This window comes from Pongo pygmaeus, chromosome 16, assembly GCF_028885625.2.
Source record: "Pongo pygmaeus isolate AG05252 chromosome 16, NHGRI_mPonPyg2-v2.0_pri, whole genome shotgun sequence".
Classification (NCBI taxonomy): domain Eukaryota; kingdom Metazoa; phylum Chordata; class Mammalia; order Primates; family Hominidae; genus Pongo; species Pongo pygmaeus.
Window position 1 is genome coordinate 81,866,579 of NC_072389.2, and position 25,233 is coordinate 81,891,811.

At 53.8% G+C, this 25,233-nt stretch overlaps 1 protein-coding gene across 4 annotated transcripts in view; it reads left to right on the forward strand.

Moving 5' to 3' along the window:
• The window catches only part of TMEM266 (transmembrane protein 266), a 144,938-nt gene that overhangs the window by 96,997 nt on the left and 22,708 nt on the right, over window positions 1-25,233 (forward strand). For all 4 annotated transcript variants that reach the window (XM_054450081.2, XM_054450085.2, XM_054450086.2 and 1 more), the window contains 5 exons: window positions 1,157-1,311; window positions 4,644-4,717; window positions 14,381-14,437; window positions 15,540-15,678; window positions 20,115-20,230. In XM_054450081.2, the coding sequence (XP_054306056.1) occupies window positions 1,157-1,311; window positions 4,644-4,717; window positions 14,381-14,437; window positions 15,540-15,678; window positions 20,115-20,230 (541 nt within the window). The remainder of the gene's footprint in view (window positions 1-1,156; window positions 1,312-4,643; window positions 4,718-14,380; window positions 14,438-15,539; window positions 15,679-20,114; window positions 20,231-25,233) is intronic.

Consider the following 25,233-nt stretch of genomic DNA (forward strand, 5'->3'; position numbering starts at 1 on the left):
GGAAAGCTTCTGTCCTCGGAGGCCTCGCCTCTGCTGTGATGTCCAGGATCATATAGTCAAGGGTTTCCCTGAAAGTCCGTGGAACTCTAGTCTCACCAGGTTCTCACTCTGTGACAAAGGGTGTCACGGTCCAGCAAGTTTGGGAAGCCCTGATTCTGCAGTCTCTTTGGGACCGTGATGATGCATAGGAGCATACTGAAGGCCCTAAAATGCCCCACAGAGAAAAATATCCATTTAACTTCATTGGACCCAGATTTCCCAAAATGTACCCAACCATGGAAACTTTTGCATCAAATAACAACTATGAACATTCTGTGGAACTAGTGTTCCACTCAGTCTACTTTGAAAAACAGCGATCTGGTTCAAATCTTCCTTTTTATAGCTGAAAAATGGAAAATCCATTCAGTGACTCATCGAGCACTTATTAAAGGCAAATTGAGATGCTCCCCAATGCCAGAGCCCATGTCACCGCATTCTGAGACGCACAGAAGTGCAGTAACAACACATTTAACACATTGTTTCCACGCTGCACTTGCCGCATAGGCCGACTGTACACTAACCCACCAGATGTTGGTCTCATACCCTTTTCAACTTTGAGAAGACTGAAGCACAGAGCTGCATGAGCTACAGGTTTGCATATAAGCCCAGCTGTGAGCAGTGGCTCATTCTTGTAATCTCAGCACTTTGGAAGGCCGAGGTGGGCAGATCAGCTGAGGTCAGGAGTTCGAGACCAGCCTGGCCAACATGATGAAACCCCATCTCTACAAAAATACAAAAATCAGCTGGGCGTGGTAACACGCACCTGTAGCCCCAGCTATTTGGGAGCCTGAGGCAGGAGAATTGCTTGAACCTGGGAGACAGAGGTTGCAGTGAGCTGAGATTGCACCACTGCACTCCAGCCTGGGCAACAGAGTAAGACTTTGTCTCAAAAAAAAAAAAAAAAAAGGCCAGCTCCATTTCTTAATGAGACATTTTCACCCTTTATGATGCTCCCCAGCCTCTTGAATAAGGTTGTGTTTCGCCGTGAAGCCTAGAGCCAGGGAGAGAGCCTGGGAGGAGTGACGCTGGTGGGTTTGAGAGCAGGGCTTTGGCCGGGGTCCACCCTCTTGTCCTCTCCCACTCTGAGCCTCTCTTCTCCCCACTTTTGTCCCCACAGGTCTAACTGGCTGAAGCCGTGCTGTGGGAAGAGAGCAGCCGTGTGGCAGGTATTTTTGCTCAGTGCAAGTCTCAACAGTTTCCTGGTAGCCTGTGTAATATTGGTGGTGATTCTCCTGACTCTGGAACTTCTAATAGATATAAAGCTTCTCCAGTGTGAGTAGCAAGAGAGATACATATGCCAATACATATGATGTCATTATTCAATGTGCATCTGCATTCATCAGGGGTCCCCAACCCACAGGCTGTGATCTGTCCCCGCCGATGCTGCTGCCCAGCCTCAGGCCCTGGGGCTCATGGGGATGGCCACTGGGGAGGAAATACATCTGGCAGCTTCTCTCTCTGTCACCCCCAGCCTCAGTTTGCCCCTCTCTGCCCAGTGTGGCCTCTGCAGTCCCCTCCCCAGCATTCCATGATCAGAAACTGATGAGATGAAAAACGTTGGGGACCCCTGTATGCATTTTTTTTAATTGCTCCCATTTGGAATTTTCCAGGTTGGAATTTTCTGTAGTCTAAAGAGAGTTCTCATTTACGGAGGCATCTCAGCTTGTAGTAACTAATGATGACAGCGACCACAATGATGATAAGATTCCTGGTATTTTTATCCAGCTGTGAGTTGGCAGTGTGATTTATACGTATCGTGATAGTTTTTAAAGCATTTTTCCACACATTTGACACTACAGTAACCCTGTGAGATGGGCGAGATGGATATGATCCCGTATTATAGACGTGGCAAATTAAGATTTGGAGAAGTGAGATACTGGCCCTAAGTAAGAGGTATTGGAGCTGGGACTTCAAAGCACCAGGTCATTTAAGTGCTTGGCCAGTTCTCTTCCTCTTGGCATTTGTCTTAGTTTCACATTAAACCTTGTCTTCCACCTCTTCTGTCCTGGATGTCCCATAGTGACATGGCTGTCCGAATGGAGGATCCTCTGCTTACCCCACCCGGCCTACCCCCGACTGTTTGTCACACCAGAGGGGCAGGAGCAGGTGTCTTGCCTCTTGACTTTGGATAAGTGAGTGGTTTCTGGTGCAGTTCCTGGTTCCCTGTATTGCCCTGACTCAAAAGGTAGATCCTTCAAATGCGAATTTAAAACGAGGCACAGGCCAGGTGTGGTGGCACATGCCTGTGACCTCATGTGGGGAGGCCAAGGAGGGAGGATCGCTTGAGCCCTGGAGTTTGAGACCAGCCTGGGGAACATGGCGAGACCCTGTCTCTACAAAAAAATTTAAAAATTAGCCTGGCATGGTGGCACACGCCTGTAGTCCCAGCTCCTTGGGAGGCAGAAGTAGGAGGATTGTTTGAGCCTGGGAGGTTGAGGCTGCAGTGAGCCGTGATCACGCCACTGCACTCCAGCCTGGGTGACAGAGTGAGACCCCATCTCCAATAAATAAATAAATAAATAAAAAATAAAAAGAGGTACAATTATCAGCCCCAGAGAGATTTCTTTTCCTTCCATTGGCAAAATCCAGGACTGTAGATCCAGTCACCCCCAAACCCATTCAGACGTCTTGGACTTCCTTTCTCAAATGCCTCCAATTCCTTTCTGGGATCCTGTGAACTCAGGGTCTGTCCAAGCTCCCTCCAAGTCACACGAGCCTTCTCTGCTCTCTGAGAGAGGGTGGACAGTGAGCACAGAATTGCTTTTGTCTGATAAGCCTAGTTGGGTTTTATGCAGCTGGGGGCCCCTTGGTTCCAATTAAAGGATCTTCCAGCATAAAGTGACCGGTACTGGTTTTACACTCAACCTGTCTTCAATTAAACCATGTTGTATACTTTCCCTCCCACTCACCCATACTGTCTGCTTTTTATGAGACCTGCCCATAACGGAGGCTTTCTTTCCCTGTGGCGGATTGTCCTCGGGGCCCTCGGCTGCTTGGGCTGTGACAAGGTATTGAGGAGAACTGAGAACCCAGCCGACACTGGAATTTTGCTTAAAATTAAGTATCCAGGAGATTGATTTTGGTGGGAGATCCAATAGCAGCTCATAAAAGGCATCTTAAATTCCATAAAATGCACAATCAGAGATTTATTGCTCTTCTAAAGCAAACCGTAAAAAAAGGCACAGGAATTCATTTGAGAAATAATGGGGAGAGATTTTATGTTTTCAGAATCATTTGGAGGTCTTCTTGGAGTCACACGGGCCTCAGCCTCTTCGTTCCCACTGGTATTCATGTGGCCCGACTCCGGACTCATCTTCTAAGGGTCGCCTTGGCCCAAAGCCAGGGAGCCTCAGATTCTCCCACCTGGAACCTGGTTTTGCAGCCGTCTTCCCCTGGCTACGCTCTGTGACCTGATTTCTACCCACTCCTAGGGTCTGCAGATCCCAGAGCTTCGGGAGAGGTTGTGGGTTCCTCTGTTTCAGTCTGGCCCTCCCTGCTGAAGGCACTGGGCACTTTCCCTTGGCCCTGGGCGGAGGGGGGGTTCTGAGCAGTGTGTCAAGCAGGCCTGGCTGCAGCCCATGAAGGAGGCAGAGCAGGCATGTTCTCAGCAGCAATCCTGCCCCTTACCCCCTCTCAGCCCTTCCCCAGTATCCCAGGGTAACCCACCAGTATTTCTTTTAGGCCTCTGGGGAGCCCTCTACCCTCTGGGGTGATCCCTCCCACCCAGTCTCCATCAGAGCTCCCCTGACCCTTGTCCTGGGCCCCAGCATCCTGCTTTTGGCCTGGCTGGCTAAAAACCATGCCATGCCAGGGTTCGAAGGCTGGCTGTGGCTTCATGTATTTTAAAAGGGCTTTCCAAAGAAAATGCTGAACTCTAAGGAGTGGCTGGTGAAAGGTGGGGCGGGAACCCTCAGGGGCTGATGGCTGCCCTCACTCCTACTCCAGAACCTGGGGGCAAGTAGGGCAATGTGGAAGTTTAGCAGACCCCATCCCACTGGCTCTGCCAATCTAGGGAGGGAGGCAGACACCTCCACCCCACGCCTGGCTCCCCTGCCAGTCCTCACTGCAGCCTTCTCTCTAAAACACACTGGCCAACACCACCGTCTCTGCCACTCGGTTTCCAGAATGAAAAGTCACAGTAAGCTCACCTAGAGTCCCCTGACTGTGCACAGCACTTTGGGGGTGAACTGTGGGCTGGATTTCTAAAAGCCCATCCAGCCTCAACTGAAGGTGCCTACACAGCCCAAAAGCCGTGAATGTCTTCATGAACCCCTTCTGGAGGGCTTTTTCCTAGAGTCTGGCTACAGCCAAAAGCCCACCAAGACCAAGCAGGATCTGAGAGAGGCAGCCTGTGGGGGAGAAGGAGGCAGCCCCTTGCATTGGAGGCAAGAAGAACAGCATCGTTGGCTCACAAATTACCTACTGCCTTCACTGCAGACACCAGCTAAAGCTGCCCTTGCTTTCTGACCCGATTTCCACCAGATCTAAACGTTCATGCAGGCGGGCCCTGGGGTCCCAGAGGTCCGGACGGATGCTGCGAAGCCCCCACAGCAACTCACCTAATTCCTCGCTCCTAAAATTGGTCCTTATCGTGTCCTTTGCAGTTTCCAGCGCGTTCCAGTTTGCTGGCGTGATTCACTGGATCAGCCTGGTCATTCTGTCCGTGTTCTTCTCAGAGGTAGGTGGAGACTCTGGCCCTGACACCTCCTCTGTTGGGTGACTCCTGTCCTGGGGAAACCAAGGTCTACTTTTCGAAATGGTTTCTAGCATCAGGTCCCCTGCTAGCCCTTGAGGCTGCTGGGAGGGAGACAAAACATAGATAGATGATCTCTGCGGGGGAAATGGTACAGGGAGCCTGACCCAGCCAGGGGGGTTTGGCCCTAGTAGGTGATTCCTGGGAGGAACCCCTGTGGATGAGCAGGTGTTCTCCAGGTGAGGGGTGGGCGATGACACTGGTGAAGGTGAGACTGAGTGTGGCGTCCCAGGGCAGCCGGTGTTGGGTGCGGCCAGTAAGGAGCGAGCGGGAGGTGAGGCTTAAGCCAGGTGCCCACACAGGGAAGCTCTTAGGACATTGTGGCTGTGGTCTTGGACCCACAGTTGGCCGGACCTTTGGGGCTGAAGCACGCAGGGGGTGGGGAATGGGGTCACAAAGCCAGGCAGTGGACCCGACCTGGTCCTGCAAGGGCCCTGGGTCTGACGGAGCCGAAAGATGTGCCTCTCAGTGTGAGTGTGAGGCTGTGTTTTTGAGGTGGGGGCTCAGGGAGCACGGACCCCCTTCAGCGTTGCTGGAGTCGGCTAGTAAAGACCAAGTGCAAATCTCTGTGGTGAGGGGAGGGGGAAAGTTTATGGAGATCCGCGGGCCCCTGGGCTTGGTGCAGAAGCTGACATGTCTGGGCAGCACATTCCTCTGTTTTTGCATGGGGGTGAGTGACACTTCCTTTGAGCAGTTCCCAGGCTGTCCCAGTGAGACTCTGGCCTGTATGTGGGTGTGGGAGGAATTGGCTTGGGCCTGCTGCAGGCAGGGTTTTATCCTGTACTGTGCGCACTGGAGGGTCACTGAAGGACAGGAGAGTTTCATGTGGAAAACTGGTTTCTCCTAACAGAGCCTAGGACTGGCCCAAGTCAGCGGGCCACTGTGTCACTCCACCCTTGAGCATCCCATCCCTGCTATGGGTACATGTTAGCCCATGCGGAGTCCCGTGGGCCTTTCAGCATGGCTCAGCAAACCCTCGGGGAAAGGCAGGAACGCGAGAGGCACAGCACCTGCTGGGAACATACGCACATCTCACACCAACGGGAGCTGCTCTACCTGAGGCACGGGTGCTCTGGGACCCCAAGACAGGGGGCCTTGAAGGGAGGAAGGATGCTGTGGGAGAGGGTGGCGTGGGCAGAGGCACTGAGGTAGGGAACCTGGGGAGTCAGGAGTCCCAGCGTCCTCCTGTGGGTCCCCTCTGGCCTAGCTAATGGCTCTGCTGTCTCTCTCTCTCTCTCTCTCTCTCCCTAAAAATCAGGAGGGAGCTGGGCTTTGGGTCTTGAGTCCAGAATCCTGAGTCCGGGTGTGGGGTGTGGTGGGCCAGGCAGCAGGCATTCCAAGCATGGAACATTCCCTTTCCTGGGCCTCACCTCCTACAGCCCACGGAGCTGGCTGGCGAGCCTGGGCCTGAGGCTCAGATGGAGGGGACAGATCGCAGCACTGCCCTCCCAGAAGGGGTCCTAACCACCTCCCTGAGATCACTGCCCTGGAGGTGCCTCTGCCCCGCAGAGCAGAGTGCCTGCTCCCCAGCTTACAGCCCCCATGTGGGTCTTGCCCTCCCTGGCCTCTTGTCTCTGCCTGGCCAGGATTCCCTCCCACAGACACATGGGCCGTGGCCAGATGTCTCCTTGATGCAAACCTTGGAAAATGTGCCATGTGTCTGTGACTGCCAACAAAAATGTTTAATCAGTTGCTGCGGTTCTTCCCTTCTATCCCTCTGCTTTGGTTTTATTGGCTTTTGCAGAATTTATTGCCCAGCGTTAATTTAGCATTCCCTTCCTGTCACTGCCGGAGACAAGCCACCTGAAACAGACAAACCCCTGTGCACAGGAATCGCAGCCTCAGAGTCCCCCATAGGCGCCCCCAAACCAGGGAAGGGGCTGGGTCCTCCCACAGCTGAGCGGGGAGAGCAGGGTCTGCAGGAGACTGGGGAGGAAGGGCTGGCTCCGTTACCCTGACCTTGTCAAAGATGGTGAGGAGGTGGAGCCAGGCCGCAGGTAGCAGGGGCCGCCCCTGCCAGTGTTCAGCATGAATGGAGGGCCGGTGCATGGGGATCGAGTGACGAATGAATGAGGCACAGAACCTGCGGGAATACACACACAGCTCACACCACACTAGCAAGCACAGATTTCCGTGGTCTTGCTGCGTGCCCATAAGAACCGTGTCAGAACCTTGTTACTAGAAGGGTCTCATGGAGGTCCCCTGCCCCCGGACAGCTTGGAAACATGCGAGCATGTCTGTGCCCCTCACAATGACTGGGATGCCCAATAGCAAGGGCCAGGAGAGCCCAGTGTCCATCAGTGGTGGGTCAGCCTGCGTGTTTGCCCACCATGCCAGCAGCGTCCTTTCAAAATACTGCACAGACAAGGAGAGCAGCTTAGGGTTACGCGGCCAGTTAAGACCAAAACTGGACCCAAGGCTCTGGGCACCTAAGCTGGTCTCTTGCCCCTGACCGCATCCTTTGGAGGCCCTGAAGCTGGCAGGGTGGGAAGGGACCGGGGTCTCTGGGAAGGACTGGAGAAAGAAAGTCCGACCAAGCGATCAATCAGACCACAGACCCAGGATGACTGGTACCCCCTCCTCAGCTGGGAGAAATGAGTGCCATATCTTCAGGTCTGCCAGTTCTTTCCTGGTTAATACCCAGGGATGTGGCTGTGGGCCGAGGGTGGGGTGGCACTCCGAGCCTCCTCGGCCTTAGGGAGTGGGCATTACTCCACAGGAAATTCCAAGAAGGTCACCCCGCCGCGGCTCCTGCTGTCCTGGAGGCCTGGGCCTGTCCTGAGCAGTTCTCCACCCCTCCTCTCAGCTGAGTCTTAGGACAGTCCTGGAAGGTGGGTAGGACATTTTATGAGTTGTGAAACTGAGGCCTGGAGAGGTGCGGAAACCTGCCCAGGGCCTGCAGGAATGGCAGGTGGGCCCAGGTGCAGGCCTCTGGGTGGGTGAGTGGGCCTCTGCCCTGGCCTTTGCCCACCCTGGAGCTCTGCAGGCTGCTCTTTGAAGATGGGCTACTTTGCTCTGTGCTGGCCCCAGGCCATAGAGCTAGGCCCAGAGAAGGGGAGTGTGAGGCTGGTTTGGGCTCCATTTGAGGACATCTGTTCAAATGGGCCAAGCTGTTTGACAGTGAGACAGATGCTCTCAAAGCAGTGAGAGTAGGTGCCCCTCATCAGGCAGGCTGTGCAGGGGTCCCTGCACAGGGTCCAAGGTGAGAGTGGATGCCCGTGAGACTTCCTGGGTCCCAGTCGTCCAGGTCACACAGGGTCACTGCACTTCACGTGGCCCTGCAGTACCAAGAATATGCAGAGCCTTGCAATCCAGATGGAGAATTGTGCAAACGTTCCTCCAAAGCGCAGCCCCGCCCTTGGCTGAGGCCGGGCCCAGCTGGCCACTTGGAACTGGGAAGTCTGATGCTCCTCCCCTGAGACTGCAGGAGTCCTTGGGGCCTCCTGGCCAAGGCCAGGCCACCCTGCAGCAGGGCCCAGTGCAGGCTGTGGGGTGTTGGCTGCGTCCCTGGGGTCTGGAAAGGCCCAGGCAGCCCCAGCTCTTTCCCTGGGAGAAGAGAAAGCAGAGCTGTGGCTGGCCTTCTAGACAGGAGCCTCAGGCAGTGGTGGCAGCAGCTACTGACTCTCCTCTCCCTCTCTTCCTCCTCCTTCTGTTGAGGTGAAATTCTCTTCACATACCCCTTTTACAATGGACAATTCCGTGGCATTTAGTACCCACACAGTGATGTGCAGCTGTCACCTCTACCTGATTCCAAAGCACTTTGGAAACCTACCTGATTTCCAAAGCACCCTCAAAAGGAGACCCCATACCCAGTAGCAGTCACTCTCCCTGCCCCCGTACGGCCGCCCCTGCCAGCTAGTAATCTGCTTTTGTCTCTGTGCACTGAACTCTTCCGGATATTTCATGTAAACAAAAGCTTACACTATGTAGTCTTTTGTGACTGGCATCTTTTAGCACGTTTCCTTGGCTCATCCACGAGGTAGCACAGCACACTTTTCTTTTCTTTTCGAGACAGGGTCTCACTCTGTCACCCAGGCTGGGGTGCAGTGGTCCTATCACAGCTCACTGCAGCTGCAACCTCTTTGGCTCAAGTGATCCCCTCACCTCAGTCTTGCGAGTAGCTGGGATTACAGTCGTGTACCACCACACCTGGCTAATTTTTGTATGTTTTTTGTAGAGATGGGGTTTCGCCATGATGCCCAGGCTGGTCTCAAACTCCTGAGCTCAAGTGATCTTCTCCACTTGGCCTCCCAAAGTGCTGGGATTACAGGCAAAGCCACTGTGTCCAGCCCCAATTTTTCTTCTCCTCACCAGTGTGAGACTGGTGACAGTGTCAGCTACCACACAGATCTTCACATTTCTTACTTTGGCCTTGTAGTTGGATCCTGGAATCCACGTCTTCCTCTTGCCATTGTAGTTTAACCCCAGGGAAAATTTGTCCAAGAGCAGATCTTCTTAAGGAAGTGCCAGGGGTCAGCCCCCAGTGCCTGGTACCCGTGGTGGCTGTTCCTTAGACCAGCCTGCTCCCCTGAGCCACACACCACCCTACGCCCCTAACCCACTGCCGGCAGTGTTGGGAGGCCGCGGGCTTGGGGCTAGACACGGCTGCTCCCTTCTCCCTGGCTGGCGGGCCCCACGTGGGGATGGCTCTGCAGGGCACAGGGGTGTCAAGCCCCCATTCTGCTCACTAAGAGGTGATCTGGGGATCTCCCTCTGCCTTTTAAAAATTTGCACAAAGCCAACTTATAGACTAACAGCTACTTCTGCCTACATCTCCCAAGGTTTCCAAACTCTGGCAGCCTCATCAGGCCCCTCCCCAGGGAAAGACGCTGATTCTACTGAGGGGAGGGCCTCGGCCTCAGGCAGCAGGAAGCGGCAGGAGCTCTTTCTGCCATTTGGCTGAGGCAGGGCCTGGACCAGGTGCAAGGCTTGGGACTTCCCACTCTCCCCTCCTGCAGCCTGAAGCCTGGACCCCTTCCTTCAGAGAAGTCAGCTTTTCCTTCCCTTGGAAGAGATGAGGGGAGTCCCTTCTTGAGAGCAGGGCTTGACCAGGAACAGAAGATGAGGGCACCTGAGGCGGAAGGCAAGAGGGGTCCAGGGACCAGAAGGTTCACCTGCCACTCTTCACACCTCAGTTTCTGCATCTCTCAAATGGTATAAAAACTTTGCTCATAATACTCAATAAATGGCACCATCCTTGAGTGTTTGCCAAGGCTGTAGCCTACACTGCTTATCAGAGCAGCCTCCTGAAGGCAAAACTGGGATGACGGAGGCTGAAAACCCTTCGCCCCAGGTGGGAAAGGAGGAGGCTGAAGCTGGGGATTCCAGCTCCCTCAGATGCTCCTTCAAAGCCCTTTGCAACTTTTAGGGGTCAGTATTGCAAGGCCACGGCCCTGGGGCTGGGGCTGGGGCTATGGCTGGGGGTGGGGCAATCCCTCATCGTCACCCTGCTTTTTTAGTGAGCCGTGTGCCTCGCTGAGCTCTGGAGCGGCTCTGAAGGCGGCCGCATGAAGGGCGTGGATCTGCTTTCAGTCCAGATCTGTCCAGAGATCGGGCCAGTGTCAGGTGGTTAGTGAGGAATGATTGGAGCCAGAAAGAGGACTAGACTCTCGACTCCCCATCTAACGCCCTTTCTCGTTATTGCTTGTGGGCCTGTGGTCTCCTGTTGTAACCCGGGGCAGGGTCGCCTCACACATCCCCGCGGTTCCCTCGGGTGATCCGGGGGAGTTTCTTTAAAAAGCATATTCTGGGGCTTGTGCCCAGAGTTTCTGATATCCTGGCTCTCCACGAGAGTCCAGGACTCTGTGTTTTACATAAACCCCTTGATGCTGCTTAAGCGGGGCGTCCCTGGCTGCACATTGAGAAGCACAGGCAGTCAGTGGGTTAGTCCAGCCCGTGTTTTCGGACGTGTAAGACTATGCTCGGTCTGTGGGGGGCAGGGCAGTGAGGTTCTGTCCCTGCCTCCATGGACAGTGGGTCTTGGCAAAGGTGTCTGGGGAGGGGAAAGATGCTGCGGGGGGAAAAGCCAGCAGGTGGGGTGTATCAGAGCCAGGGTCACTCTGGCCTTGACCCTGACCTGAAGCCACCGCTTCCCCATCTCTAGCAGGAGGCCTGGCTGGGAGGTGTTTCCCGAGCCCTCTCCACAGCGGCTTCTTGCTGTTCTGTTTCCATGGGCTGAGCTAAGAAGGAAAGGCTCCCAGAAGAGTGGGGCTTGAGCCAGGCCTCCGAGGATGGGTCCCCTGCGGATGGGCCAGCACAGAGGGAAGGCAGCGGCTGGGATTCTAGCTGTTTCACCTGCTTCCCTGGCACTGCTCTGGTTCATGAAACCATTCAGCCCCGTTCCTTCCCGGGGCACAGAGGCTCTGGGTGCGCTGTCTGCTGCCTCCTCTTCCTGCTCAACTTCTGCTGGCTGAGTCCCACGCCTGGCCAGCTCCCTCCACCCCTCACTCCTGGGCCTCTGCCTTTTCAGCTAAGAAGAGTGTTGTTTCTAAAGAAGCATGATGATTCCTCTTATTTGAGGATCCTAAAGGAGTCAGATTCATAGAGACAGAAAGTAGAAAGGAGAGAGGCAGAATAGGGAGTTACTGTTCAGCAGGTACAGAGTTTCAGTTTGGGAAGGTGAGAAAGCTCTAAAGGTGCATGGTGGTGATGGCTGCACAGCAGTGTGAATGTACTTAACACACTTGGACACTTCAAAATTGTTAAGATGGTGTGTTTTGTGTTACGTGTATTTAACCACCATTTTAAAAGGAGAAGAAGGGGCAGAAAGGAGCAGTTGCCATAGCAGAAATTATACTTGCACCAGGCCCTGTTCCCATCTTCCCAGCCTGGACTTTTGTTTTGGACACCCCAGAATTGAGAGTTCAGGATACATATGGCTATTGTAGCATTTCAGAGGAGACAAACACTAAGTTTCAATCTCAGCACAATTAGAGGGGTTGGGCAGCAACAAAAGAAACCATATGGCCGGGCGAGGTGGCTCATGCCTGTAATCCCAGCACTTTGGGAGGCCAAGGCTGGCGGATCATGAGGTCAGGAGATTGAGACCATCCTGGCTAACACGGTGAAACCCTGTCTCTACTAAAGATACAAAAAATTAACCGGGCATGGTGGCAGGTGCCTGTAGTCCCAGCTACTCGGGAGGCTGAGGCAGGAGAATGGCGTGAACCTGGGAGGCGGAGCTTGCAGTGAGCCAAGATCGTGCCACTGCACTCTAACCTGGGCGACAGAGCGAGACTGTCTCAAAAAAAAAAAAAGAAACCATATTATTATGTGGTGTGTGTGTGTTTTGAGACAGGGTCTCTCTGTCACCCAGGCTGGAGTGCAGTGGCATGATCTCAGCTCACTGTAACCTCCGCCTCCCAGGTTCAAGCAATTCTCCTGCCTCAGCCTCCTGAGTAGCTGGGATTACAGGTGTGCGCCACCACGCCCAGCCAATGATTGTAGTTTTAGTAGAGATGAGGTTTCACCATTTGGCCAGGTTGGTCTTGAACTCCTGACCTCAAGTGATCCGCCCGCCTCGCCCTCCCAAACTGCTGAGATTACAGGTGTGAGCCATTGTGCCTGCTTGTTATGTGGTGTCCTTACACAGCTGAGTACACTCTGCAGAACCAGAAACCTCTGGGTCCAAATGTTGCCTTCGTTCCTGATTGTTGTGTGGCTATGGGCAGCTTCCTTAACTTCTCTGACCCTTTCTGTAAAATGGGAATCACATGTTAGGAGGGCTGGCCCAGGGTCTGGCACTCACAGACATATATAGTAGATGGCAGATATTATTCTCATAAATATTTGGAAGAATTATAACATGTAACCCACCTCCCTGCCAGAAGGAGAAACTGAGGCCCAAGGACGGGATTTGACTTGCCCAAGGCCACACAACCAGCCCATTATTGAGCTATGATCTCAAGACATTGTGGCCACCCCACCCAGATCTCTTCCCACCCCTGCAAGCTGTCTTGCAGTTAAGCGTGGGGCCACCCACCCAGAGACCGGGAAGTTATAGCGGAGCAGACTTCGGGCTGCCACATGCTCCTCTCTGTATTCAGAGAAGGCAACATGACTGTCCCCCACGAGCATTCACCTTCCCATCCCTTCACAGAAATCAAGATTGTCCTTCACGAGAAAGAGCTGGATTTTACCAGCCAAGCCTTTCTGTGGCATAACAGCTGTGGGTGATGATCCTCCAGGCAGCTTCGCAGAGTTCAGAAGGCTAGGCTTGTACTACAGGCATGCGGGAGAGGGGCACCATCTGGTGTGAATCACTGTGAATTAAAGTGATCTTGGCTCAAGGAAGAGCCTGTAGACAAATGCACCAGCATCTTACGAGACCAGCATTTAGAGGCTTCTTTGGAGAAAGATGTCCTCTTGGTGAGGAAACCTCTCCTGAAGGCAGCACCATTCGGTAATTATTCATTCATGCACGCATTGTTCATCTGTCCACAGTGCATAATCGCCTGGTGTTTACTGTATGCCAGGTGTTAGGGATAAAAGAGAGAAAGCAGACCAGGTCCCTTGAGCCTCCACTGGGGGATGGGGAGGGAATCAGCACAAGGTACGAGGAAGTGCTGTGGAGGGTGACGCCCAGAGACCATAGGAACACCCAGGAAGGAGGCGTCAGCTGAGCTGGGGCGTGTGCAAGAGCTTCATGGAGGTGACGTTTAAGCCAGGAGGACAGGAAGGGGAAAGCCCTGCTGGCTTAGGCACAGGCCAAGCTGCTGTTACAAGAAAACCAAAACACAGGAGCTTAAACAAGGCAAGGTCCATTTCTCTCTCATGGAAAAACACATTAAGTGGATAGGTAAGGCTTGGGGCTGTTGGGGACCCAGCAGGCTTTTGTCTTGCGGCCTGGCCCTCCTTGGTTGAAGATGGCACACCATCACACTTATGCACCCAATTCTAGGCCTTGGGAAGAAGGAAGGAGGAGGAGGAGCCTAATTCATTTAAGGGCACAACCTAAAAGTTGTACTGGGTGCTTCTGTTTGCTACCCATTGGCCAGAATGTAGTCACATGGCCACTCCCAGATGCAAGGAGGGCTGGGAAATGTAGTCTTTAGTTGGGTGGCCATGCTGGAGCTTCAGTTATTGTACAGGAAGGAGGGAAGGGATTTGGGGTCGGGGAGTGGAGAAGGGAGTCAACTGCGTTTTTGCCACGTGCAAAGACAAGGCCATGAGAGAGAGCGTGTATGTTTGAAGATTCGTAAGTGGTTTGCAGCATGACAGGAGTGGCAAAAGATGACACAGGAGAAGCAGGCAAGGTCCTAAGTATCCTTCCAAGGGATTTGGAGTGTATTCTGTATGTACAGGGAGCACTGAAAATGGCATCAGGAGCGCCCAGGTGATGGCACAGAGATGGAGGGTCTGAGCCTGCAGGCAGAGGAGCCAGCAGGAGGCGCGGCCACCACGAAGGCTGGAGCTGGGGCACTGGCTGTGGGAGTGGAGAGGGCCCAGGGGCCGAGGAATGCTTAGGGGATGGCGGAGACCTTTTCCTTTTACTGAATGCAGAAGCAGAGCTCTGAGTGCTGAGCTCTGGAATCTTCTTGGCTGGAGGAGGACCTGGAGAATAACCACTTTCTCACTTCCTTTCCTCAGACTGTTCTACGGATTGTGGTGCTTGGGATCTGGGATTACATCGAAAACAAAATAGAGGTAAAGACCAATGTCCACCACCAAAGCCCCCACTCAGCCATCCTGGAAGCTGGAAAACGTCATGTCCCATCCATCCCAGGGTGGACACCATCCAAAAGGCTGGCTCCTTCTCCAACTTGACCTCTGTGGCTGCGCATGTTGGGTGGGGCAGGGAGGGGGAACTGAGACTGTCTCCAACAAAGGAATGTTCTGAAACATTCGTTTAGAATGTTAAAAGGAATGCAGAACTCCTTGATGTTCTGCAAAATTTTACGATTTGAATCAATTTGAAAAGCTTTTGAAATGTGTTTTAAAACAAATAAATCCACCCTAAATGGAAAGCTGAGCGGGAAACTGTCAACGTGCTTCTCAGGCTGAGTTTCCATTCTGCTTCCCGCCACACGGGTGGGTGTGGTGGGTGGGATGAGGTCAGGGAGGCCTGGCTGTCGCTGGCAGTGTTGTGCACATAGACAAGGCAAGGCGGTCAGGATCTGCTGCCCACTTCTTCCTCACCTCTCCATCTATATTTCAGCCTCTTTGGCTCAGTGCTGGGATCTGACACAGTGGGCCTGGCCGATGGATGGCTCAGAACACGGCCAGGCTGGGGCAGGCAGACGGAAGGGCAGGGCCCAAGGCTTCATTGTGCAGGCTGGGCCCACTCCTTGCCTAGCCCTGCCCCCCTGGAGGGTTAGAGACTCTGCACTGGACAGAGCTGAGATGGGGTTCCGGGCTCCTGTTCCCCCTGGGGAAGGAGGCACCCTGAGCCTGCCTTCAGCCCCTGCCCTGCCAGGGAGGGATCCAGCTTGGCCTCTGCCCAGCGCCTGGGATACAGGATGCAGGCCCTATCTTGAGAAGGGGCAAGACAGCCCAAGGCCATCTGAACTAAGGGCTGGAGATGGGCTGAGGTCACTTGGAGGACACAGTGCACTCAGGAGAACATCTAGGAGGAGGAGGCCCCTAAAGACTCAGGAGGGTCAGGAGGGGCCACCAGGGGCGGGGTGGCCTTCTGGTGGGGGCCCGGGCTGCTGGAGAAGTTGGGCAGCAGCAGCTGCTTTGCCTGACTGACCCCTGGTCCCAGACACGCGGCAGGGCCCAGGGCACTGAAATGGGCCTCCTCTCACAGGTGTTTGACGGGGCTGTGATCATCCTATCTTTGGCTCCGATGGTGGCATCCACTGTGGCCAATGGACCCAGGAGCCCCTGGGACGCCATCAGCCTCATCATCATGCTCCGGATCTGGAGGGTGAAGAGGGTCATTGATGGTGAGTGGCCCGAGGGGGGTGTGGTCAGTGGGGCTGCTCCAGAAACTGGGGCTTTCAACTGAGAGAGATGTCGTGTGATGGGGGTACGCCCTGCTGGCGTCAGGACGGAAGGTGAAACTGTCAGCAGGGAGAGGGGCCAGCTATCCCTGCTCACTCACCGTCACGCGTTCACGCACACTGCCAGGGTGTCGCACGTACACGCTGAGCTTCCCACTTCCCATTTAGGGGCCATGTGTTCATTCCCATGCAGCTGTTTACTGTGAGCCTGGGAGGGCCAGCCTCCATGCAAGCCCTTAGAGCAGGGCCTGCCATTCTGGAAGGAGCAGACTTTTACACCCTGGGTGTCTCGATGCACACCTGCTGCTGGCTCCCCGATGGCCGCCAGCCTCACCACTGGCTCTATCCAGGTCATCTAGTCAAGGCCTTGCTCCCTGCAGGCTTTGTCTCACCTTTGAGTCCACCAAGGACAAGCTGGCTGCCCACAAGCCCATTGACCTGCAAACAAGTAGGGAAGGGAGCTGCTGGCAGGGGCTGGCTTTTGGCCTGTGCTTCTGTCATCTTTAGTGACATGCCTTTCCATCCCTGGGTCTCCATTCGCAGAAAGCATCTGGTCCACTCCTTTGTCTTTGCTTTATCATTGCCTCCCCACTGGGCCACTCTTGTCTGGAAAGCTGTGCCCTGACCTGGGTGGCTCCTGTGTTTCCAGAAGGTGGTGACAGACCAGAGTGTGTGGCCCAGAGGACATGGGGGACAGAAAACCCACCCCTGAAGAATGGTGCAGGATACTGGGGGTGGGGGGTGACCCAGAGGATGACGACACAGGCAGGACACTGAAGTCATCTTATGGAAGGGGGAAGACTCAAGTCACTGGGCTCCAGAGGGTGTCCTTGGTCCCTGAGGACAGGAAGAAGAGGCCCATCCCACCTCAGCCAGATAAGGAACAGAGCCACTCATAGTGGGCTGGTCAGCCTCCAAGAGAGGTCCCCCTAGAGTGACCAGGAGGTTGTATAGACAGTGGTTCCCAGGATGTTTTCTTGGTTTGGTTTGGTTTGATTTGGTTGACAGCAAAGCCCTTTCTTCAACAAAATCATACCCGATCTGTAAAAGAGACTGCAAGTGGAGCTGCTTTGGCTTACTTGGAGTGGAGGGGCCTCATAGCCCACCTACTTGCCTTCTCCCTTGCCCTCTGAGGCACCTCTAAGGAACTGCCAGGCCTTCTGGAGCACAGTTTTAAAACCACTGGGATAGATGCTATGGTCTTTTCCAGCCCTGAATTTTGATTGCAGATGATAGAAATTGTAGCCATGAGAATATTCTGCCAGCATTTGCCCAGCAGGTGCAAGGCAGAAGCTGTCATCCTCAGGGCGGGCTCCCTCTCCCTGGGCCTCACCCTGTGTTGCACCCTGCGAACACTGTGGGATTTCATCCTGATGAAGATGCTGCCATCTTGTCAGGGATCCCCTAATAGGGAATCTTCATCAAACTGGAATGTGTTTGGGTCTCACTTTAGAAGCCTTCGGAAGGCTGGGGAGGCTCTGGGAGATCACCTGGTTCACTCCCCTCATTTGACAGATGGGGAAACTGAGGCTAAGAAGGATGAGGGTCACATAGTGAATCAGGCTCAGAACCAGAAGTGGAGCCTAGGACCCCTGACACCCACCAGCGCTCTTTCGGCTGCTCACTCCCGGCAGTCTGCTCAGGGCCCTGTTCTTGGCTCTGTCCATGAGAACATCCACCCCCACTCAGGGCAGGAACAGCGCCTTCTGGGTCTTTCTTCCAGCTGTGGACAGCTGCACACCCTCAGACTAATGGATTTTGAGAGCCCCCTTTGTGACGCTCTTCCCAGCTGTCCCGCCCTTTTCCTGACACATCAGGCATCACGGAGCCACCGGGAGCCTCAGGAGAGAGACATGCTGGTGAACAGATGGGCGTTAATTTGCTACTCTTGCAAATTAACCCTGGGTGTGAACTGGCTTCAGCAGAGATCTGAGGAGGCAGCGGCAGCTTGGGGTGGCCTCCGGACCTGGAGATGGGTCTCAGGGACACGTGGCCGGCCCTCAAGTCTGGAAGCAAGCAGAAAAGTCCCAATGTCTCTTCTCTGCTGATTCCTGCAACAGCCAGGAAACATCTGGAGGTGCAGAGGCTGTGGGTGGAAAGGAGACTTGGAGAGAGGAAATGTGGAGGGTTCTAGAAATTAGGGGCAAGAGAGGCATGGGACCGAGGCTTCTGAAGAGTCAGGAAGGGCTGGATTTTGAGGGGTGTGGGAACAGTGTGAGGGGAAAGGCTGTGTTACAGTCAGGAGCGGACACTGAGACTTCCCAGGAGCCCAGAGCTACTCTGAGCCCACAGAACCACCAAGGCAGGTGTCCATGGGACTACTGCTGGCTGGTGGAGCACGGGGCCCTCAACCTCAGAGGCCAGGCTTTCTCTTCTGGGTCTCACTATATCCGTTATAAATAGGATCATCTGAGTAACAGACTCAGAATAACAGTGTCTTAAACAACACAGAAGTGTATTTCATTCATGTGAAAGTCTGCAGGCCGGGCATGGTGGCTCATGCCTGTAATCCCAGCATTTTGGGAGGCTGAGGCAGGCAGATCACCTGAGGGCAGGAGTTTGAGACCAGCCTGGTCAACACAGTGAAACCCCTCTACTAAAAACATAAAAATTAGCTGAGTGTGGTGGCACACACCTGTAATCCCAGCTACTCAGGAGGCTGAGGCATGAGAATCACTTGAACCCAGGAGGTAGGGGTTGCAGTGAGCTGAGATCATGTCACTGCACTCCAGCCTGGGTGACAGGGTGAGAGTCTGTCTCAAAAAAAAAAAAAAAGGTCCGTAGGAAGGTGGCCCAAGACAGATATGGCTTTGACTACAGTCACTTACTCCCTGTAGTCAAGAGCCCAGGCTCCTTCTGTTTTTCTGTTTTGTTGCTCTGCTGCACTTAGCCTACTTTTCAACATCACTTCATGGTCCAAGATGGCTGCTTCCATGCCAACCATCACATCCTCATCCTAGCCAAGAAGAAGGAGGAAGGGAAGAGGATAAAGAGGCAAAAGGGAGGCCCACTGCCTTCTCATTTTAAACATTGTCATCCAAATATAATTCACATGCCATAAAATCCACCCATTTAAAGTCCACAATTCAGCCAGGCATGGTGGCCCACGCCTGTAATTCCAGCACTTTGGGAGGCTGAGGCGGGTGGATCACTAGAGGTCAGGAGTTTGAGACAAGCCTGGCCAACATGGTGAAATCCCGTCTCTACTAAAAATACAAAAATTAGCCAGGTGTGGTGGTGGGCACCTGTAATCCCAGCTGCTCGGGAGGCTGAGGCTGGAGAATCACTTGAACTTGGGAGGTAGAGGTTGTAGTGAGCTGAGATCGCCCACTGCACTCCAGCCTGGGTGACAGCAAGATTCCATCTCAAAATAAAAGTTCACAATTCAGTGGTTTTTAGTATATTCATAGAGTTCTGCAGCCATCACCAAAAAATCTAAGTCTGGAGTGTTTTCATGACTCCAAAGAGAAAGCCCACACTCATCAGAGTCACTTCCCATATCCGCCTCAGCCCTAGGCAAGCACTAAGCTGCTTTCCATCTCTATAGAGTTGCCTGTTCTGTTCCATTACATTTCATATAAATGGAATCATGCGACATGTGGTTTTTCTCTGCTGGCCACTCTGATTCAGCATCATGTGTTCGAGGCTTATCTGTGTTGTGGCTGGTGGCGGGACTGCACCCCTTTTCATTGCCAAGTAGTACTCCACTGCGTGGCTAGACCACAGTTTACACATTCATCCGCTGATGAACATTTCGGTTAAGTCTACTTTTTGGCTATTAGGAATAATGCTGTTATGAATGCTTATGTGCGAGTTTTTGTGAAGACACATGTTTTCCTTCCCCTAAGGCACCTGGGAATGGAATTTCTGGGTCATATGGTCACTCTCTGTTTAACACTCTGAAAAACAGACAAACTGTTTCCCTAAGTGGTTGCACCGTTTTTCTTTCCGCCAGTGTGTGCAGGCTCCAGGGCCGCCCCATCCTCACTGGCCGCAGCTCCTTTGTGAAGAAGGCTCCTGCAGCTGCTGCATGCCACCTCCACTAGCATCCTATGGTCCAGAGGGTGGTCTTGTGGCCACCCATAGCTGCAAAGGAGGCTGGAAAATAGTCTTTATTCCAGGCAGCTGTGCACACAGCCCAAAAGTATGGATTCTAGCACTATGGAACACAGGAAAACAGCTACCCTGGACACCATGAGTGAAGGTTGTGGCCCTCTGTACTTTCTGGATGCTGTCGGGTACCTGGACATTTCCCCTTCTAGATCCACAGAAATGGCCCAGGGCCTCGAACCTGCTGCTGGCTGAATGCTGGGCCCGCCCTTCCCCAGTCCAAGCCCTGCTACTGCTGAATTATTTACAGGGCTGTCTCTGTCTTCCAGCCTACGTCCTGCCAGTGAAGCTGGAGATGGAGATGGTTATCCAGCAGTACGAGAAGGCCAAGGTTATCCAAGATGAGCAGCTGGAGAGGCTGACGCAGATCTGTCAGGAGCAAGGGGTAATGCACTGCCACTTTCGGCTCTGTCCATGGTCTTGCTGGGGACACTGGTAGTGCCTAAAGCCACGGGTTGCTAGAGCTGCCGGGGCACCAGAGGTCAGGGAGTTTCTCCAGCCCCTTGTTGGACTCATGGGGAACCTGAAGCCCAGAGAAGGGGACACATCTCCAGGGTCTCTGATGTATAGCCCAGCCAGGCATGGACTCAACCCAGACTCCCAGGCCAGGGTTCTTTCCACTGTAGCACGGTGACTCTTCAGCTCCCCAACCTGAGCCTGCCAAGTCGCCCACTCAGTTCATCAGAGTCTTCTTGGAGACATGGTCGGTCTCTAAAGCCAGTGACTAATTCTGTCTGCTGAGGGTTGCTGGGCACCATGGTATGCCCATTGCCACACGGGACGCCCAGAGCCCCAGAAAGGTGCTAGCGGTGCTCTCTACCCTCCAGGATCTGTGATGAAGACTCAGAGAGGCAGGTGATGGGCTCTGCAAGGATGGGCTCAGCAGAGGCAAAGGGGACTGGCAGCTGGGCGGGGGGCACCCTGTCAGGAATCCAGAGACCTGCATTCAAGGCCTAGCCCTGCTGCTCCCACCCCCGCTGGACTCCGGCCAAGTCAGGCCACCCCTTTGCCCTCAGTTCCTTCCTCTGTAAGATGAGGTTGCTGCTCCCATGTGAGTGGAACAGGGGAGTTCAGAGGAGGGGGACTGGGGTACTCAGGAGTGGGTGGTTGCTGGATCCCGTAGCAAGGCTGAGAGCTCTGTAGAAGCACAGCTCAGGGTGCAGGGAAGAGTCCGGTCCCAGGCTGTAAGGTGGGAATGCTACTGAGGGGACTGGCAAGGTGGTGGGAATGTGGGGGATGGGCCAAATGACATGCATGGTCATTTCCATTCTGCCTGATGGATTCTGGGGAGAGGACAGGGCCACTGCCACCAGCTGCGCAAGCCAGAGACGCTAAGCCTGTGGCTCTCTGTGCCCAGGGCCAGGCGAGTTCTTCACGGGGCTGTCTTCCAGCCCATGTCCTGCCAGTGAAAGTGGAGGAATGCCCATGGCCGCATATTGATGTGGGCACTGAGCCCTTCTGGCTTGCCGTGCAGTGAGGATGGGCAGCCCTGGGCTCCCTATTCCTCCCCCATTGCTGGGTGCCCAGGCAGTCTCCAAGGGGGTCTCAGGGTTGAGGTCTCACCTGGCGTACGGGCCCACTATGTGTCTGCCCGTCCCATCAACCTCCTCTCTCATGTGTCTGGTGCATAAACACCCTGATTGTGCCCAGTGGAGTCACCTGTCATTTTGACAAGCCCTGTGCCATGCCACCCCTTGGGTTTTGGTTGCGCTGTGCCCCTTGCCTGAATCCCCGCCCCTTGCAAGCTCTGTCTGTCTAATTCAAGTCCTGGCCTCTCTACAGAGCGTGTTCCCCCCGCCAGTAGCCTCTGCACCTCCTCCCCCAGCCCTGCAGCAGCCCTCACTTGTCCATATTCACAGGGTACTGGGCACTCACTGCCATGGTCAGTGCTCCTTTACGCCTGGGGCAGCTCTTCCCACTGAAATGGATGCCCCCTGAGGGCAAGCCTTGTCCAACTCACATCCGGTCCCAGCCAGCACTCCGCGCGTTGCAGGTCTTGGTAAATGTGTATTCAGTGTACGTTGTGGGTCTTGGTAAATGTGTATTCTGTTGCGGGTCTTGGTAAATGCATATTCACTGTACCTCTTGGCTCCTTGACCAACCCCAACCTCTCAGTTTTGGGGTGGGGGGCACGTCTGTGGAATGTCACTACAAAGTGATCCTGGGAAATGTCCCCACAGGAACACGCACACAGTGTCTTCAGAATCATCCCCTCGGAATGTCTGTCAGGAAACCAATTTTTTTATCTGCTTTGGGAACACTATGACCTTTTGTTTCACACAGAATGCCTGTATGTGACAAGAGGGGTCATCAGGGGACATGGCCCTCAGGGGCACGTTGTCCAAGGTGTCCTGAGAGCAGGGCAGGCTATGGAATCCTAGACTAGGAAGAGAAGCGTTCCCTTTCTGAGGAGCTGGCATCAGCTTCATTCATTCTCTTGCCATATCACGTGGTCAGCCAGCACCGTCCAGAGCTGCTCTGTGCTGGGCTTGTGCCGGGCATGCAGATGCCGCCTAGGACAGGGCGTGACCCTCATCCTCACGGGGCTCTGGGTGACTCAGGGGGTTTGGCAGCCCATAAGTAGGGAGTGGAAATCTGGTGCAATGCCTGCATCACACGGGCACGTCTCGGGCTCTGCAGGCCAGGGTGGGGAAGGCTTTCCAGAGGAGCTGATGTGGAGCAGAGCCCTGGGGAGAAGGCTGCCAGGCAGAGGGAACAGTGTGGGGTGTGGGAGTGGGTGCAGTGCCCCGGGGGTTTGGGTCCATTTAGAGTTGAGCAGAGGGAGGCAGCAGGATTGGGGGCAGGCTTGGGAAGGGGCTCTGTGGCTGACCAGAGAGTTTGGGCTTTATCCTGCTGAGACAGAGGAAGCCTGGAGGATTAAAAGCAGGACTGGGGGATCTCTCAGATGTGAGTTGTTGATGGAACCTTCTGGCTGCTGTTGGAGGCTGGATGGAGAGGGCAGAGTGCAGACAGGAAGACTGGGGACAGAGGCTGGAGAAGAAGGTGGGAGAAGCTTGGCTTTAGGCAGAGGGGGCTGCAGGGAAGTGGGGAAAGGAAAGCGCAGGGTGTCATCTAGAAAGCGGCTGGAAGCCGATCAGGCAGTTCTCATTCTGCTGTTGAATAGGAAAACAAATGCTCTACTTCACTGCAGTTGGCAACGTGAAAGACACGGACACAGGGCTGCATCCGCCCCTCATAAATTCGCAGCCTCCCAGCCCAGCAGGGAACGCGCTGACCCTGCCACACGCCTCACCTCAGCCACACATGCGCCACGTGGCCAGGAGAAAATCCTAACGGCAGCCCCACCTCCCAGGGCTCCATGACCTCTGTCTGGAGCCCCCTGGGGACCCCAGGTTCCTGCCGTCCTGGTTCAAGTCACCTCCGCATGTGGCCTCCTTCCCAGGGGTCTCAGCCAGAGGGAGACTCCCTTGCATTCTGCACAGGAAAGAGCCAATAAATAAAGACAGATTCCCTCTAGGTAGTGACATCTGGAAAAGAGATGAACAGAAACGAACCATTTTAATTTAAAAAACACCTGAAGCCTGTCATCTTAGTTAAGACAGCAGAAAGGGCCAGACAGGCTGGACTCCCAGTGGGGCCGCCAGGGAGGGTGGGGGGCTGCCTGGCCAGAGGGACCAGGAGGGCTGCTCTCCTGGAGTCTGTGGTGCCCGCTCCACAGAGCAAAGCAGACAGACGCCTCACTTGCAGCTGTATTTTCAGACCTGGTTTGAGACCTGACTGGGTAACAGATACCCTGGAGGAAATGAGACGGTGGGCCCTGGAATGTCAGAGATGGCTAGACCCTTGGAGACAGCAGCCCATGGAATGGTTGAGAATAGACTTGGTTCTAAATAGACTTTGAGCTGGCTTCGAACCCAGGTGTGTCTCTTTAGAACACTTACTGGCCTTGTGGCTTTGGGTATTAATGGGACATCTATGGGCCTTGGTTTTCCTAATCTGAAAAATGGGTGTAGTAATAGAATCCTCAAAGGATGGCGATGAGATCGTAGCCTAAGGCCTGACACATGATGGGTAGCAACTAATGGAAGTGGACCCCGCAGTTCACCAGCCCCACCACACCTGCCCCACACACCCATTTTACAAATAAGAAAACTGAGCAGTGGCAGCTGTCCTTGGGGGCACACAGCTAGTCCAGGGGGGCATAGAACCAGGCGTCCTAACTGTGAACACTGTTCTTTTCCAGCTCATCATGTTGAGCCTCCTTTTTCCTACTCATGGCACTTCTTAGCACTCGGCGAAAACATTGATCAGATTATGCACGGGGTATTTTATACCGCAGGCACAGACCTGGCTCCCCTCAGCTGTCTCAATGGCACCCCCCAACCCCGTTCCAGGACAGTCTAGTATTCTTTGTGACAAACTCTTGCTGTCTCCTTGCTGGAATTCTCAGAGTATAATGAAGACATTTCCAAACTGAATTCACATACGCTGCCTGAAAAATTGACATTTACCAATAAATACAACACCTGGCCTGGCACGATGGATCACACCTGTAATCCCAGTGCTTTGGAAGGCTGAGGCAGGAGCAGGAGGACTGCTTGAGGCCAGAAGTTTGAGGCTGCAATGAGCTGTAATGACACCACTGCACTCCAGCCTGGGCCACAGAGCAAGACTCTGTCTCTAAAAAAAAAAAAAAACAACAACAACAAGAAAAAAACCACTTTCTACTCCCTTGCTCTCTTGCTGGGGTGTGTTTGTACAACTATTTGCCACAACTTCACCCAGCTCTTTTTAAAAAAAATAAACTTTATTTTTTAGAACAGTTTTATATTGACCAAAAAACAGTGAAGCAGGTGCAGAGTTCCCTGTATCCCCTGTGCCCGGCTGCCTGTTATTAACGTCATACACTAGTATCATTTGTTACAATGAACAAACCCACATTGATACGGTACTCAGATTTTCTTAGTATTTAATCTGTTATGTCCTCTATTTGCTCCACATCACATTCAGTCGGCTTAGGCTCCTCCTGGCTGTGGCAATTTCTCAGACTTTGTTTCTGATGACCTGAAGGGTTTTGGGGAGCACTGGCCGGGTGTTTTTGTTTTACAGGTTGCCCCTCCGTTGGGATTCGTCTGATGTTTTTCCCAGGGTAAGCGTGGGATTGTGGGTTTTGGGAGGAAGACTGCAGAAGGAAAGTGCCATTCTCATTGTCTCACATCAAGAGGACACACTGGCCACGTGACTTCTCACTGTGATGCAACCTGGATCACCTGGCTGGGGCAGCATGGGTCAGGTGTCTCCACTGCACAGTTACTCTCTGTTTCTTCATCTTAACTTTTTTTTTTTTTTTTTTTTGAAACAGAGTCTCACTCTTTCGCCCAGGCTGGAGTACAGTGGCACCATCTTGGCTCACTGCAACCTCCGCCT